Source organism: Cnephaeus nilssonii, assembly GCF_951640355.1.
Source record: "Cnephaeus nilssonii genome assembly, chromosome: 6".
In the NCBI taxonomy this organism is placed as follows: Eukaryota; Metazoa; Chordata; class Mammalia; order Chiroptera; family Vespertilionidae; genus Cnephaeus; species Cnephaeus nilssonii.
Window position 1 is genome coordinate 102,807,957 of NC_137077.1, and position 17,070 is coordinate 102,825,026.

Here is a 17,070-nt window from a genome sequence, read left to right on the forward strand (position 1 = left end):
GATCTGCCTAAATAATATGCTCATGCTATAATAGCACTCAGCCTCCAAAACAAACACACACACACACACACACACACACACACACACACACATTTCCCCCCCAGCTTCTGACTGTTATATTGTGGTTGTGGACAAACATGGAACATGTTGCTTACTTCTTTACTATTTAGCAAATAAGAAATAGCACCATTTAAAGATATAGTTAAAATAAATTCTATACAACAACCCTAACTTCACTCACAACTGATAATTCGTATATAAAAAGTACACTACTCTAGAGGAGTTCTCAAAATGTAATCCAGGGTTCCCTAAGGGTTCCTAGGACCCTGCCAGGTTGTCTCGAAGGACAAAACTGTTTTCCTACAGTACTCAGATAATAATTACCTTTTCCATCCTTACTGTCACACATGTAGACAGTGGAGCTATCCCAAGGCTATATGTGGTAATACTGCAACCAACTGAACACAGAAGCAAATATGAGATTGGCTGTCTTGTATTAAACCTAACGTTAGATACATTTGCAAAAAATGTAAAATGCTACTCTTCTCATTTCTAAATAAACTTTCTTATTTGTTCATTAAAATATTATGTCATGGTTTGGTATTGCTATTTTAAAATGAATTAATAAATTATGTTTTAAAGTTTAGTTTGAATTTTTAATACGGTAAATATTAACACATTGCAAACGGATCACGAGAATTCTCACTTCATATTACACAGTGTTTTACAAAGTATCATACTTTAAAAAGATATTAGCTTGTAGGAACATGTAATGACTTCAAAATGCAATGGGTATTTAATTTTAAAGCGTGCTTTTACCATTTATGTAAAATGTTTTTTGTACTCGTTCAATAGAAACTTATTTGGCCACCAGGCAAAGCTAGCAATAAAACTACTGGTCCGCAATGTGTTAATATTACAACCCACATATACAAAAGCTCTTTGAATCCTTAGTAACTTTTAAGAGTGTAAAGGAGTCCTGAAACCAAAAATATTGAGAACTTCAGTTCTAGGATATAAGCCCTTCATAATTCTATATACTTTTATAAAATATCAAGAACATTTCTATGTAATTTCTGTTTCGGCAGAAAGACTGATTAGAAGAGAAGACTTTAGAGGACAAAAGCGACCTGCACATTTTTACCTAAAAAACTACAGACTCAGACACTCATTTAGTGGCTCTTCTGTGACCTTTGCCACCGGAGAGGAAAGGTACAACTTACTGTAAAGAAAAGCTCCATGACTCTGCTGTCCAGAAGGGTCTCCCGCCAGGACTCCGTTGGCTTTAACAGCACATTTTGTGAGGATTCAAACATGGCTATATAATGTCTGCCCAGTTATCTGGTGTCAAGATCAACAACAATAACATTCTTACTTTGTCTAAAGTATAAATATACCCGAAATATAACAGGAGCCATCCAGAAAGAATGTAATGGAAACAGTTTAAGCCTCTTCACATATGCTACATAATTCATGCATGAAGCTTAGGAATAAAAGGCATTAAGTGCTGAAAAAAAAAAGAATGCTATAGGAATGTAAGATAACAGTGTCAGGAATACAGAAACTTTGATGACCACAGATCTTAACGGTGGCGACAGAAGGAAGAACACTAATGCAAAACAGATGCCAAAATATATACAAAAAGACATAAATCAATATACAAAATATGAATCTCACATAGTCTACTTGGAAAAATACCATTTCCCCCAAAAGAAATATATTCAAGAACAAACATACATTGCATTAAAAAAAAAAACTCCCAAACCAGAGTAATAAAATATCAATTCCACACAAAGAAATAATTGTATCACATAAAACTCTATCAATGCTCATTTTAAAATCCCAGACTAAAAATCAGTCTGTAGGTATTCAGGTGCTCCATATCAAACATACTTCTAAAAGAATACTTTCTTTGCCATACATAAGTCACCATAATATATTTACAAGAGTTTGTGAACATAACTCACTCAATGACACTGACATGATAACTGAAGTCTTTCAGAACTGGGGAAGACAGTAACTGCCTATCCCATAGCTCATCAAATGTCCAGATGAAATACACCCATGTAGGCTACGTTCTCATCATAGCATGAAAAATTGCAACAACAATTATCCAAAACTACAGCTTGTAAAACTTAGATGTAAGTTCAAAACTGCTGTAGTTTTATTAAACCCCAAATCATTCACAGAGAACATTAAAAGCTGTGTCAATGTTTTGGAAACCATTTTTTTAAAGGTTACTGCTTAACCCTTTTTAAATCTCTAATGTTATTTTGTGTCTAAAGAGAAGGGGAACAGTTGGTAGTAATTTCAGAAGAGAATCAGATTGCTGGGTTTTGAAAAATCACTCCACTCAATGGATGAATAAAACTAAGATTCAAACCAGGTCCATCTCAGTTCCTCACCTGCCCCCTTGTGGAGATGTAGGGAGAATCCAAAGCCAAAAAAAGGTAACTGTTGGAACTCAATAAAGCCAGCCTGAATTTAAAAAGAGAACAGAAATAGCCAATGAATACTGTTTTTGGCCTTAGGCTGGTTTGTCTCAGTAGACAGAACGTCAGCCTGCGGACAGAAGGGTCCTGGGTTCAATTCCAGTCAAGGGCACATGCCCGGGGTTGTGGACTCGATCCCCAGTAGGGGGCGTGCAGGAGGCAGCCAATCAATGATTCTCATCATTAATGTTTCTATCTCTCTCCCTCTCCCTCTCCCTTACTCTCTGAAATCAATAAAAATATCTATTTTTTTAAAAATGCTGGTTTTGTTTTCAGTGTGCTAATCTTTTCTAAAATGATCTCATGTTCTCACTAGACACCTAAGGCTGTTCACAATATGATCTTCACTCATAATGTAACACCCTGATTGAATACAAGATCTTTCTACATGAGGTTTTGTTTTCCAGCTCAGAACTGGAAGGGGTTTTCTCTGACACAAAGTCTGTCTTCCATCAAGAAAGCTCATTTGTAAGGCACCTCACTCACAAAGAGTCATGCTGATTTTCTTTGAAGAACCACCACCCAACCCTATTATGAGCACTTCCATTAAAAATACCATGTTCTCGCTGAAACCGGTTTGGCTCAGTGGATAGAGTGTCAGCCTGCGGACTGAAAGGTCCCAGGTTCGATTCCGGTCAAGGGCATGTACCTTGGTTGCAGGCACATCCCCAGTAGGGGGTATGCAGGAGGCAGTTGATGGATGTTTCTAATTCTCTATCTCTCTCCCTTCCTCTCTGTAAAAAATCAATAAAATATATTTTTAAAAAAATACCATGTTCTCATAATAAAAATGCACAGCCCTAGCTAGTCTGGCTCAATCGATAGAGCATCAGCCTGCAAAGGGTCCCAGTTTGATTCTGGTCAAGGGCATATGCCCGGGTTGTGGGCTCCATCCCCAGTAGGGGGTGTGTAGGAGGCAGCCAGTCAATTATCCTCTCTCATCCTTGGTGCTTCTATCTATCTCTCCCTCCCCCTTCCTCTCTGAAATGAATAAAAAATATTTTTATAAATAAATAAATAAAAATACACAGATTCTAGTTTGTATAAGATACACCCAACATAACTTAATTACAAATAATATCTCTGTACTAAAAAGCAAATAATTCTCCCCAAAAGCATTTTAATAAAAACTTAAACATGAAAACACAAGAAAGAACAGTATTATAATGAATGGAACAAAAATTTTAAGAACAATACAATTCCAACAAGAAATGTGTTTTAGTTAGCAGATTGTGCAGGGAAACTGTTGAAGTTGCCTCTGAACAGGAGACTAAGAGGACTCTTCCGTGTTACCTGAAAGATTACTATGAATATTCTGGTATTACTTTTCAATTATAAAACTATTTCAAAGTATATCACAATGTGAACAGAATACTTAAAGACAGCCAAAGAATTAGAATAATACCACTCCTCCCCCAGGTGATTCTTAATGTAGAATAGTATTAAAATACAAGCCAAAGGAAAATCGTTTGGGCAAAAAATGAAATAGGATCCCAAGTCAAATTTATAGAAAAGTTCCTTTATTAACTTTTGGTCGAGAATATGTTTGTATATTTTCAGAAAACAACTCCGAGACCATGTGGATTCCTGCAACAGAGAGGAATTGACAGGACTGCTCCAGCCATGAAGACAGAAAAGAAGCAGTCCAGAGATGGAAGACACTGACTACGCCTTGCCATACTAGCAGTCAGCAGCTGTGCGTCACTACAGGTTGCCCAGGACCAAACCAGAGAGGGTCGGACCTGCATTACCACCATTTGTCCACCATCCAGAACTGAAATGTCATTGCTGACATGTACACATAAGGAACTGTTTGACATTGAAATTGAGACTCAAAAGAACTGTTGGCCCAGAAAGAAACTCACTACAGACTGATTCATTTGCCTCTCAGCATAACCATTATTGCTTGTCTCATTTTCGGTTCTTATAAGTGTATTTCTAGTATCACATGATCTCACTCATCTAGGGGAAATGATGAGCAACATAGACTGATGAACAAGAACAGACCCGGAGACAAGGAAGCATAGATCAGACTGTCAGACCTCAGAGGGAAGGTAGGGGAGGGTGGGGATAAGGGGGAGAGATCAACCAAAGGACTTGTTTGCATGCATGCATATGAGCCTAACCAGTGGTCACGGACAACAGGGGGGTGGGGGCATGCGTGGGGAGGGGTTTGGGATGGGAATGGGGGGATGAGGACAGATATGTGATACCTTAATCAATAAAGAAATTTTTTTAAAAAATTAAAAAAATAAAACAAAAAGACTACCACTAAAATGCAGAAATCTAGGACTTTTTTTTTTTTTTTGGGGGGGGGGGGTGGTTGTCAAATGATCCTTAATAGAAATAATTTCCTTTGTAGTTTTTAACTAGCTGGGCACTCCATTGCAGTCCCCAGGATCTCTAGCTAAAGATCAGTGCTGCATTGGTTGGGCAATGTTGACAATATCATCAGAAGTGATATTTTCACTGTGTTTAATGTTTTTTCACTTCTTTCTGTCTCTTTGTGGTTCTCTCTGAGGGCTCTGATGATCAGACGGAGACACAAGTACTACCTCAATCCCTGTCTGTTCTGAATAGTCAGTTTCACTGTAATCCCCAGACCCTTCCAATCACTGGTTGCTTTGGCGATGTCATCACCAACATTTTTTGGAGATAGATCCAGGGGCTGATGTTGGGTGTGAGGGCAGATGTGGCACTGACTTCCCCACCAGTGCACCTCAAGTATATATTGATCTCCTTGGAGTCGAACTTCAGCAGCATGGTGGAGGCAGCTGGTGTCGGATGAACCCAGATATGGGACTGAAGAAAGTTGCACCTAAGCCTCCTCTGAGCCGAAAACCAAAAGCTAGTGCTTCTATTCTTAAGAAAATATGTTTTCAATGATTTAAAGTGTGAATAAAGCAATAGTTTCTTTTAAAAACAACAGTTTTAAATAAAATAGTTTCCTTTTCAAATCTTTCAAAAGTTTTAGTTTATAGTACTACTTTGACATGTCATAATATCTGGACATTATATGGCTTTATCTTTTTTATCTAAATACTAGAGGCCCAGTGCATGATTGAATCATGCACGTGTAGGGTCCCTACACGCTTTTGCTTTTGATCGTGGTGGAGCTGGGTGCCTGTCCACTGGTGCACCAGGCCTTTCAGAAGCCTCCGGCTCGGCGGAGGCTTCCAAAAGGCCTGGTGCCAGAGCAGACAGGCACCCAGCTCCCCCGCTTTTGATGGTCCGTGCAGCGGGACGTGGGCTCGCTGCCCCAGAGGCCCCTTCTGTTCCGTAGCACAGCCATGGCACAGACGCTGAGCTCACGCCGCCACTGGCGATGCGAGCTCAGCGTCCTGCCGGCCCAATCGGCTGCCCCAGCCACCCCAAGTCCCACCCCCTGCGCCTCCCTCTGGCCCAATAGTGGGCGTAGCGGAGTGATGGTAATTTACATATTACCATTTTATTAGGTAGGATGTCACCACTGAGCCTGGCTGACGTGGCTCAGTGGCTGAGCATGGACCTATGAATCAGGAGGTCACAGTTCGATTCCCAATGTGGCACATGCCCTGATTTCAGGCTCGATCCCCAATGTGAGGCGGACAGGAGGCAGCCGATCAACGATTCTCTCTCATCATTGATGTTTCCATCTCTCTCTCTGAAATCAATAAAAATATATTTTTTTAAAATGTCATCAGTGAAAGAGAAGTCTAAATTAAGTGATTATTTGGTAAATTAATCGTTTATTATACATATTATACGCTTGTCAGATTTTAGGACAGATATGAGTCACAACAGATTCATACTATTAAATAGCTATCATTTACCAAAATTTAAATCAGATTTTTAAATCAAGGATTTTCTTGCACATTTTTCTAAAATGAACAATGAACTCAGATAATTTACATGTTATATCAGAATAATTCATTTGTAACCAAATAAATAAAATTCCACTAGTAAGACAGCAATACAGAGCTATTTTCAGCATTTTAATAATCTTATGTATTTTAAAAATTTTTTCATCAACATCTAATCTTGCTTCACCTTCCCATGTTTTCACCGAATTCAAGAATAAGGAGTTATAATACGATGATTTTCTTTCACTGTATCAAATCCAAGCCACAACAATCCTATCTACCTCTAAAATTTTCCATTTAGGAAAACTCACCATCTTCTTAGAAGTCAAAGACACATAAAATGCTCTATAGCTACATGACCTGAGACAAACACAACCAGGCTGAGAGCCAGGACAGAGCTTAATAGCATACTGCTACTGACTGTCATTAGAAATGTCATACTAAGTCTTCTGTCTCGGAAAACAAACCGTATTATCACAAGTATATGCCTCTTAGCAAGAGGGGGGGAAAGCCATCTTTGGAAATATATGTGTTCTTACATATGCAATGGGTTCTTGTTCATTTACTAACACATTCAGTTAGGGTGTCATTTGTACTGGTGACGAACAGTAAAAAGACAATTAAATGAGTCATATAAAAATCTACAAACTGTCCTTGAGCAAATATGAAGTCTGAAATTTTCCACTGCCTATTCTTACTTCACAATACAGGCTTGTAACAACAACGGACTTTTTACCAAAGTAATAAATAATTTCTCCGTCCTCCCATATTCTTTTTATGCTACTTCATTAGTAAAAACAAAGTTTCAGAAGCATAGTATTTTTTCTTAACAACAAAAATTGCTATTTCTCTTCTGGCATAACACAAAAGCCATGAGCCTGTCTTACACATACGCTTATTGCAAGTAACCAGAAGTCCTTTGAAATAAAGGAGACCTGACCTCACCGGGATGTTTACCCAAACCTTACCTCCAAATAGTAATGCTGACTTTACTGGAAATCCTAGTTTAGGTGAAGACGTCTATATCCCACTACTATTTTATGATCCAGTTAGCTTTCCCCACGAGATTGAGTTAAAAAAATATTTTTTTATCAAAATCAAATCAGATCCACAAAAATAGAATACCAATAAAAGACAGTGTAACCCAACTAAAAATAGAAGAGTCACTGAAGCCAACATACCAAACATACCTGCCAAACATTCTTATTACAAAACGATATTGTCATTTACAATTAGCATTGCCAAAACCCCTAAGCATTTATGGACACCAGATGAACCACTAGCTAAAGAATATTAGCAGTATAAACAGATATCCAAGAACTGAGATAATATTTCTGAAACACCTCACCTCACTAATTAAATAACAGATAATATTGTTAAGCATCTATTACTATGTCCTAGACACTATGCAAGGTGCTAACAATACAGTGAACAAAGCATGACCTGTGCTTTTGTGAGCTCCCAAACCAGTGAGTCAACATATTATTCAAGTCAGCTAAGAAATGAAAATTTACACCTGAGATGTGAGGCAAGTAGAAGTAAAGCAAATGTAACACATATGAGAAGCCACAGCACAAGAAACCTGACCTGGTACACAACTGGGGCTCAATTAGGAGGTGACTAGGCAAAGAAGGGTAAAGGGATCCAGGCAGAGACATTCCATGTGGGAAGGCACCAGGGAAGAAGGAGACAGGCCTTTGAGTGCAGTTCTAACTAGGAGAACATGGAAGAGAGCTTCAAGAGGGAGGCAGAGATCAGACCACTCAGGCTCTCGGAGCCCATTTTTAAATGTGGATGATGGATGACAGAGGTCAGTCATAGAACAAGGACACTCTTTGGACAGCAGTGACCTAAAACAGAATAAAAACAGGTGGATTTAATCTCAGTCTCATTTGAGAGAGTAAGACAGGCCACAATGGCTGAGGTATTAGATCACTGAGCCAGGATGATTTTAACATCCACCAAATCCCAGAAGCTATAGATTTTTATACCACACCCAAGCCTAAAGGGGAGGATACTTTCAATCACCTTCTACATATATAAAACCTACATATGATAATCCTTTTAAAAAAGAGTTCACAGATGATATCATGTATATAGAAAACTTTTTAAATCCACTAAAAGTATTTGAGCTAAAAAGTTTAGCAAGGTTACATAGTACAAGATCAACATTAAATAATTCTTATTTCTATACATGAGTAAAGAATAATATGAAAATAACACAAGTTAATTCTACTTAAAATTAAACTAAAAAAGTATAAAATACTCAGGAATACATTCAACAAAAGAAGTCCAAAACTTTTACCCTAAAAACTATAGTGGCTCAGCTGGTGTGGCTCAGTGGTTGAGCGTCAACCTCTGAACCAGAAGGTCACGGTTCAATTCCAGTCGGGGCACATGGCCGGGTTGTGGGCTCAATCCACAGAGGCAGCCAATGATTCTCTCTCATCATTGATGTTTCTATCTCTCTCTCCCTCTCCATTCCTCCCTGAAATAAATAAAAACTATTAAAAAACGACAACTATAAAGCAATGTTGAAAAAAAATAAAGATCTATTAAATGGAAAGACCCCATGCTGATGGATGGGAAAACCTGGCATTGTCAACATGACAACACTCCCAAACGGATCGATGCCTCAACACAAGCCCTATGCACAATACCAGCTGCCTTTTTTGCAGAAGTAATATGCTGATCCTTAATTTCATATGGAAATGCAAAGAACACAGAGAAGACAAAATAATCTCAAAAAAAAAAAAAAAAGTTGGAGGACTCATGCTTCCTGATTTCAAAACTTATTACAAAGCTACAGTAATCAAGACAGTGTGGCACTGGCATGAATTCAGACCAATGGAACAGGATTCAGAAGCCAGAAATATACCATTACATTTACACTCAGGTCACTCGTGTTAAGTTGATTCTTTACTTTATACCACACACAAAAATAAACTTAAAATGGATGATAGAACTAATGTAAGGGCTAAAAGTATAAAACTCTAGATGAAAATACAGGATTAAATCTTTGTGACCTTAAGGACAAGAACAAAGTTGAAGACTGATACAATCCAATTTATTTTAAAACTATAGTAATCAAAACAATGCATTGTTGGTGAAAGAACAAATAGTTGAAGTGAAACAGAAGAGAAAGTCCAGAAACAGACCCACATAAACATACTCAAAGGATATTTGACAAAAGAGAAAGATAATATAATCCTATATAATAAAGACGGAATATACAAATTGACCGTCACTCCACCACAAAGATGGCGGCACCCACAGCAGAGGCAGGGGTTTCCGTAACACAAGATGACTGCACCCACATCGGAGCCTGAGCTCCCTTAACAAGCCTTAATGAGCAATCAGCAGGGCCCTGGGGCTGTGACCCCCCCCCCGCCCCCATGGGGCTTGAGAGGGGACCTCAGGCCGCGCCCCCCACCCTGGTGCCAGGCTGGGGGACCTCAGGCTGTGCCCTCAGCCCAGCAGCGCTTGATGGGGGACCTCAGGCCACGCCCCCCATCTGGCAGGGTTTGACAGGGGACCTCAGGCCACGCCCCCTGCCTGGCAGGGCTTGAAGGGGGACATCAGGACGCACCCTCTGCCCTGGTGCCAAGCCTGGGGACCACAGGCCGTGCCCCCTTCCCCAGCACTGGGCCAAGGGACCTGAGGCCGCGCCCCCCGCCTGGTAGGTCTTGACAGGGGACCTCAAGCCATGCCCCCACCCGGTGGGGCTTGACAGGGGATCTCAGGCCACATCCCCCAACCAGCAGGGCTTGACGGGGGACCTCAAGGCGCCCCCCCCCCACCCCAGCCAGGTCTATGGCGACCTCAGGCCACGCCCCCGGCCACGCCCCAGACCAGGGGACCTGAGGCTGTGCACCCTGCCTGGTGGGGCTTGACAAGGGTGGGACAGGCTGGGTCTGGGTCTCGTGCAATTTTGAGGCACACGAGGGAAGGTGGGGACTTGACTCTGGGTCCCATGGTGCGCCCTATACTCTTACAGGAGGAGTATGTTCATATACATTTTACTAATTTTCTTTCATCTCTGACACTTCTATTTTAGAGAAGGGCAAATAGCAATATTAAAATATTTCCCCTAATTAATATCCTTTTAATGTGCACGAATTTTGTGCACCAGGCCACTAGTGTAGAAATAACTGTCTTTGTTTATTTGTTAATCCTCACCCAAGATATTTTTTCCATTGCTTTTTAAATGCTGCTTTTTAAAAATTTAAGTATTTTTAAAATTTTTATTGTTGATAGTATTACATATATCTCCAATTTCCTCCCCTTTTACCCCCCTCCTCCCAACCCCCAACCCCACCCCCAGGTCAGTATATAAATTCTTTGGTTTACCTCTTAATGTACCCCACAATCCCACACCAAGTTATGTCAGTATGTTCCATGACACTGATTTAGAGAGTGGAAGGGAGGGGGAGGCGCAGGGAAAAAAAACAGAAAGAGGACCATTGATGTGAGACAGACACATAGATTGGTTGCCTCAAACACTCGCCCCAAATGGGCCAGGGATCGAACCTGCAACCCAGGTATGTGCCCTTGACCATGAATAGAACCCAAAACTCTTTGATGTGTGGGGAGCCGCTCTAACCCCTGAGCCACGACAGCCAGGGTGAAATAACAGTCTTTTCAACAAACGGTGCTGGAACTACTGGACATCCACATGTAAAAAAATATTATCTAGACTAGCAGTCGCCAACCTTTCGGACCTCGCAGACCACCGGTTGGCGACTGCTGCTCCAAACGTTTCCTTAAACCAGTGGTCGCCAACCTTTCAGACCTCCCGGATCACCAGTGTCCATGGACCACTGGTTGGTGACCGCTGATCTAGACACAGACATTATACCATTCACAAATATGAACTCAAAATGGATCACAGGCCTAAATACAAAACTTACATTCCTAGAAGATAATATAAGGGAAAAACTAGGTGGTGTAAGGTTTGGCAATGACTTTAATATATAATACAAAAGGTGTGATCCATGAAAGAACTGATAATCTGAACTTGGTTAAAATTAAAAACTTTTGCACTGTGAAAGACAACGTAAGAAGAAAATATCTGCAGAAAATCTCTCTATATAAAACCCTAATCTGCCAAAAGACCCAACGGCGGAACAACGGTACAACCGAACAACCAGTCGCTATGATGTGTGCTGACCATCAGGGAGCGCACGCATAACATGGTGGGCGTCAGCAGCAGAGCAGGGAACATGGCGGGCATTGACCGCGACGGGGTGCTGGAGCAGATGAGTGGGGGCGCAAGAACAAGGCGGGGCCCCGGTCACTGTCATCGGGGCAAGCCTCTGGTGGTTACTGAAAATTCTCTGCTCCCGCGCGCCGCGGTCCCGCCCGTCGTTCACATCTGCTGCTGGCGCTGGAGCCGCCACTTGCACCCACAGCCAGCGCCACCCCACTCGCACCCACTGCTGGCACCGGCCCCAATCGCTCCACACCATCAGGGGGTGTGAGTGGGCTGGTGCTGTCAGCACATGGGAGCGGCAGTGGCAGGAGCGGGGCTGCCGGCAGACAGGGGACGAGGGGCCATGGCGGGGCGGAGGATGGGCCGAGACCCACCTCTGTGCCCACCGCAGGCTCACATCCTACAAATCGACTAAATGGCGGAACAACTGGTCACTATGACGTGCACTGACCACCAGGGGCTCCCACACTGCGAGAGGGTGCAGGCCGGGCTGAGGGACCCCCCACACACTCCCTGAGTGCACAAATTTCATGCACCGGGCCTCTAGTATCTATTATATAAAAAGTCTGTGGTTGTCCCACCATGACGGCATAACAACCACTCAGCAGGAGGCTGCGTGTGCGGGGTAGGCGGGGTTGCGTGCTCCGCGAGACACACGTGGGTGGGTGGGGACTTGACCGGAGGTGTGGGTTGGTATCTCGGTCCCGCTGGGGCAGCAGGACTCTTTCTGGGTCCCACCTCTCACAGCGATGGTGTCGGGACTCTTTCTGGGTCCTGCCGAGACACAGGACTCTGGGTCCTGGGTCTCGTGCAATTTCGCACACTGGGCCCCTAGTATATAATAAAAGCCCAGTGACCATTATGGCAGAATGACCAGAACGACCAGTCACTATGACGCACACTGACCACCAGGGGCAGACGCTCAATGCAGGAGCTGCCCCCTGGTGGTCAGTGTGCTCGCACAGCGGGAATGTTGCTCAGCCAGAAGCCGGGCTCACTGCTGGTGAGCGCAGTGGTAGTGGTGGTGGTGGGAGCCTGTCCCACCTCTACGGCAGCGCTGAGGAGCAAGGAGGCGGGCGATAAAGAGCGGCGAGCCAAACGGTCAGGAGCAAGCAGGCGGGCAGTCAAGAGCGAGGGGTCCCAGATTGCAGTCAGGCCTAATCCCCCCACCACCACCCCGGGCAGGAATTTTGTGCATCGAGCCTCTAATATTTCTAATAAAAGACTTATTCAAAATATAAAAAGAACTCTTAAAATTCAATAATAAGAAAACAAACAGCCTGATTTAAAAAGGGGCCAAAGACCTTAACAGACACTTCACCAAAGAAGATAAAAAGAAGATACTAGTACACAGATGTAAATAAGCACATGAAAAGATGCTCCTCACCATATAAGGAAAATGCAAATTAAAATAAGATAACACTACACAACTATTAGAATGACCAAAATACAGAATACTGACACCACCAAATGCCAGTGAGGAAGTAGAGCAACAAAACTCTATCCATTGTTGGTATTGGATAACCAAAACAATGGAGCCACTTAGAAAAATTTTTTGTTTTACTATAAAACTAAATATGCTCTTACCAGCAACTGCGCTCCTTGGTGTTCATTGACCAAAAGTGGGGGGAAATTTATGTCCACATAAAAACCTTCACAAGGATGGTTTTCCATAATGGCCAAAATTTAGAAGCAATCAAGATGTCCTTCCCTGCCCAGGGGGCGTGGCTCAGTGGTTGAGTGTTGTCCTATGAACCAGAAGGTCAAGGTTCGATTCCCAGTCAGGGCAAATGCCAGGGTTGCAAGCTCCATCCCCAGTGCAGGAGGCAACCGATCAATGATTCTCTCTCTCATCATTGATGTTTCAATCTCTCCCTCTTCCTTCCTCTCTGAAATAAAATTTAAAATTATACATTTTTTTAAAATGTCCTTTTGCAGGTGAGTGGGTAAGTAAACTATCATCCAAACAATGGAATATTATTCAGTGGTGAAAAGCCCTGAAGAGAGATGGACAAACTTTAAGTGCATATTACCAAGTGAAAAAAAGGCAATCTGAAAGACTATATACTATCTGATTCCAACTAAATAACATTTAGGAAAAGACAGAACTATGGAAACAGTATAGAGATCAGTAGTTGCCATGGGTTTGGGGGGAGGAAAACTTGGCAGACATCTCCTTAACCAAGAGATCAACATGAACACTCCCTCAACAGAACAACCTAACAAAAAGTAATAAAAGGACACAATGTCATAACTGTGGTAGAGTCCTACAAAAAGTGAGCAATCTGAATCTAATCACAAGGAAACATCACATAACCTCAACAGAGGGGCATTTGTTAAATAACTGACTTGTACTCTTTAAATTTGTCATATTCATGAAAGATAAAGAAAAGCTGAGAAACTTATACATCAAAGATGACTTAGGAAAACTAAATAAAATGTACTAAAAATAGCTATAAAGGATATTAATGACACAACTGACAAAACTTAAATCTGGACTGCAGATCCAATATTTTATTGACATTTCATTTCTTGATTTTGAAAACTATAATAGTTTTGTAAGACATTCTATAAGAACCACAGATCTCAAAATTTCTTTAATACATTTTTTTATTGTTGACTAGAGGCCCAGTGCATGAATTTGTGTACGGGTGGGGTCCCGCCAGCTGGCCCCAAGTGGATCAGGGTCAGGCCTGTCGAGAGGAAGAGACGGCGGGAGGTTGACGGGCCAGCCCATCCGATTGGGTCCCATCAGGGCCTGGCCGGCTGGGGTGAGAGGTGGGGTGGGAGCCGATTGGGGGCGGGGTGGTCATGGGGAGGGGCTGTGGGCAGTGGGCCGGCCCCACCCCCAAAATGGGTGGGGGGACCGATCAGGAGTTAGAGGCCAGGGAAGTGGCCATGGGTGGTTGGCCAGCCGACCCTGCCCCTGATCAGAGTGGGGGGACTGATTGGGGGCGGAGCTGAATGGGGGAAGGGGCCATGGGCCAATTGGGGTGGTTCGCTTGGGACCCCTTGGGAGTGGGGTTGGCTGGGGGAAGGGGCTGCGGGCTGATCGGGGGCGGGGCCCACTGTGGGGGGGAAAGGGCTGTGGGAGGTTGGCCAGCGCCCCCACCCTTCCATCAGGCCCTTTCGCTGGCCCCAGTGGGTGTCATAGCGACCAGTATGGCATTCTGATCGCTGGCTTTTTATATATATAGATAGTATTACAGATAACTCCCATTCTCCCACCCTTTACCCTCCTCCTCCCAGCCACTACTCACCCCCCCACAAGTCTTCACTACCCTATTTTCCACATCCATGGGCTATACATATAAGTATAAAAGTTATTTGGTTTATCTCTTCTCCTTCCCCCAACCCCACATTGAGGTATGTCAGTCTGTTCCATACCTCCATTCTTCAGGTCTCATTTTGTTGGTCAATTCATTCTGTTCATTAGATTGCACAAATAAGTTAGATCATGTGATAAATGTCCCAGCTTTTGGGCACATGCTATTGTAAATTGTGCTGCTATGAACATAGGGGTGCATATATTCTTGATCACATATAAACCTACTGAAAGTATTCAGAGGTAAATGGGTATATCTGCAACTGATCTCAAATGGTTCGTGAACAAAAAAGGGTTTAAATATACATGTGTGTGTGTGTGTGTGTGTGTGTGTGTGTGTGTAAGGCAAAGAAAAATAAATTGACAAAATGTTAATATTGGTGAACCTTTGTAAAGGGCATATGGCAATTCTTTTTTCCTATTCTTTTAAACATATATATTTTTGTTGATTTCAGACAGGAAGGGAGAGGAAAAGATAGAAACATCAATGATCATTTGCCTCCTGCACGCCCCAAATGGGGATCGAGCCCGCATCCCGGACATGTGCTCTTGACCAGAATCGAACCTGGGACACTTTAATCTGCAGGCTGATGCTCTATCCACTAAACCAAAACAGCTAGGACATATGGCATTTTTTTGAACTACTCTTGCAGTATTTCTATATGTTTAAAATTACATCGAAATAAAAATTAAAAAAAACAGATTACAAAAAATTATAAATAAGGATTGACAATGATGATTTCACACAGCCTCATTTAACATACCATTCTAAATGACCAAATATACTACTAGTACTTTATACAAAATACACATTATTTTACAAGGTCTACTTGCTATTCCTCAAACTATCCTAAAAGACAAACAATTCTGTTTAAAAAGCCATCAATTCAACACAAGGCAAAAGTGGTTTACAGTGGTTCATATGGAAAATAATACAATAAGTTAATAAATAATAATACAAGAACAAACAGTTTTGGTGAACCAAGATGGCAGCGTAGGTTAAAGCCAGTAACTCAGTGACTCCCAGAACCACATCAAAATTACAACTGAAATACAGACCAACCATCAGTCAGAACCCCCTGAAATCTGGAAAGTAAAGATGAAAGCACAGAGACTGGTAGAAGGGGTGGAGATGCAGAATGGGCTGGTTCGACACCCACATGTGGCACAGCAGAAGCCTCCTGTGAGAGGCAAGGGGTCCCAGGCGCAGAGCAGCCCCAAGCCAAGGGTTCCAGATCTGGAAAGGAAGTCCTCATAATTTCTGGCTATAAAAACCAGGGGGAGTTGTGCCTGAATGACAAAGAGTCTGCTGGAGTCCCAAACAGTTCCTCTTAAAGGACCAGCACACAAACTTATACTGTCCAGCTCCTTGTGAGCTCCAGCGCTGGATGGACGCATTGAGGGAACCAGGGACCAATGGGAGGAAATGGATTGTCTGATATCAGGGCAGGAACTCAGAGGTGACCTGGGTGCTCACCAGAGTCCTTGTTCCTATGCTGGGACAACCACTGTCACACAGCTGACTGGCAACAATATCTCAGTTTCCATCAGTGTATATTCACACTGTTCACTCCACCTTAGTGATTCCCTGAGACTCGGTCCCATCAAATTTGCAGCACCACCTAAGCTGTTTGCAGCTGCTCTTCCATATGAATAGCCTGTCTTGGCTCAGGTTTCAGACTTTGCTAAAATCTCTTAAACAAGCAGCAGCTGGAGTCAGCATGCCCCACACCTATCAATAAAAGGCCCAAGACCGGGCACTAACACCAGCCTGCCTTGATTCACTGCTGGGCCTCACCTGGGCACTTTTAACTAGTACAAGTAGTAGCCATCTACAGATCTCTCTGTAGCTCCTGCAGGGTGGCCCTAGGCAGTGGCTGACTTCGTACCTCCTTGGAGGCCTCAGACCCAGTGGACCCAGTGGAAAGCTTCAGACCATAGCAGATTACACCACCCACAAATGACACACTCAAGGGGCAGACTCAGTGAGCACCAAAGCTCCACTGAAGCAAATTCTGCTCCATAGGGGTGTCTCCTGCTCAGTGCTCTTCCATTGTAGACACAGCTGTCCCACACAGCCAATTGGGGTGGAGGTCAATTCCTTCCAATGATGCCAACAGCAATCAAGACTCAACTACAACAAGACTGTGCACACAGCCCACACAGAGGCGCACCTAGAATGCCTAGCTCAGGTGACTG

The 17,070-nt window shown here is 42.7% G+C and overlaps 1 protein-coding gene across 2 annotated transcripts in view; it reads right to left on the reverse strand.

Moving 5' to 3' along the window:
- Nucleotides 1-17,070, reverse strand: part of XPO4 (exportin 4) — a 147,018-nt gene that overhangs the window by 74,454 nt on the left and 55,494 nt on the right. For both annotated transcript variants that reach the window (XM_079775656.1, XM_079775657.1), the window contains one exon: nucleotides 1,224-1,336. In XM_079775656.1, the coding sequence (XP_079631782.1) occupies nucleotides 1,224-1,336 (113 nt within the window). The remainder of the gene's footprint in view (nucleotides 1-1,223; nucleotides 1,337-17,070) is intronic.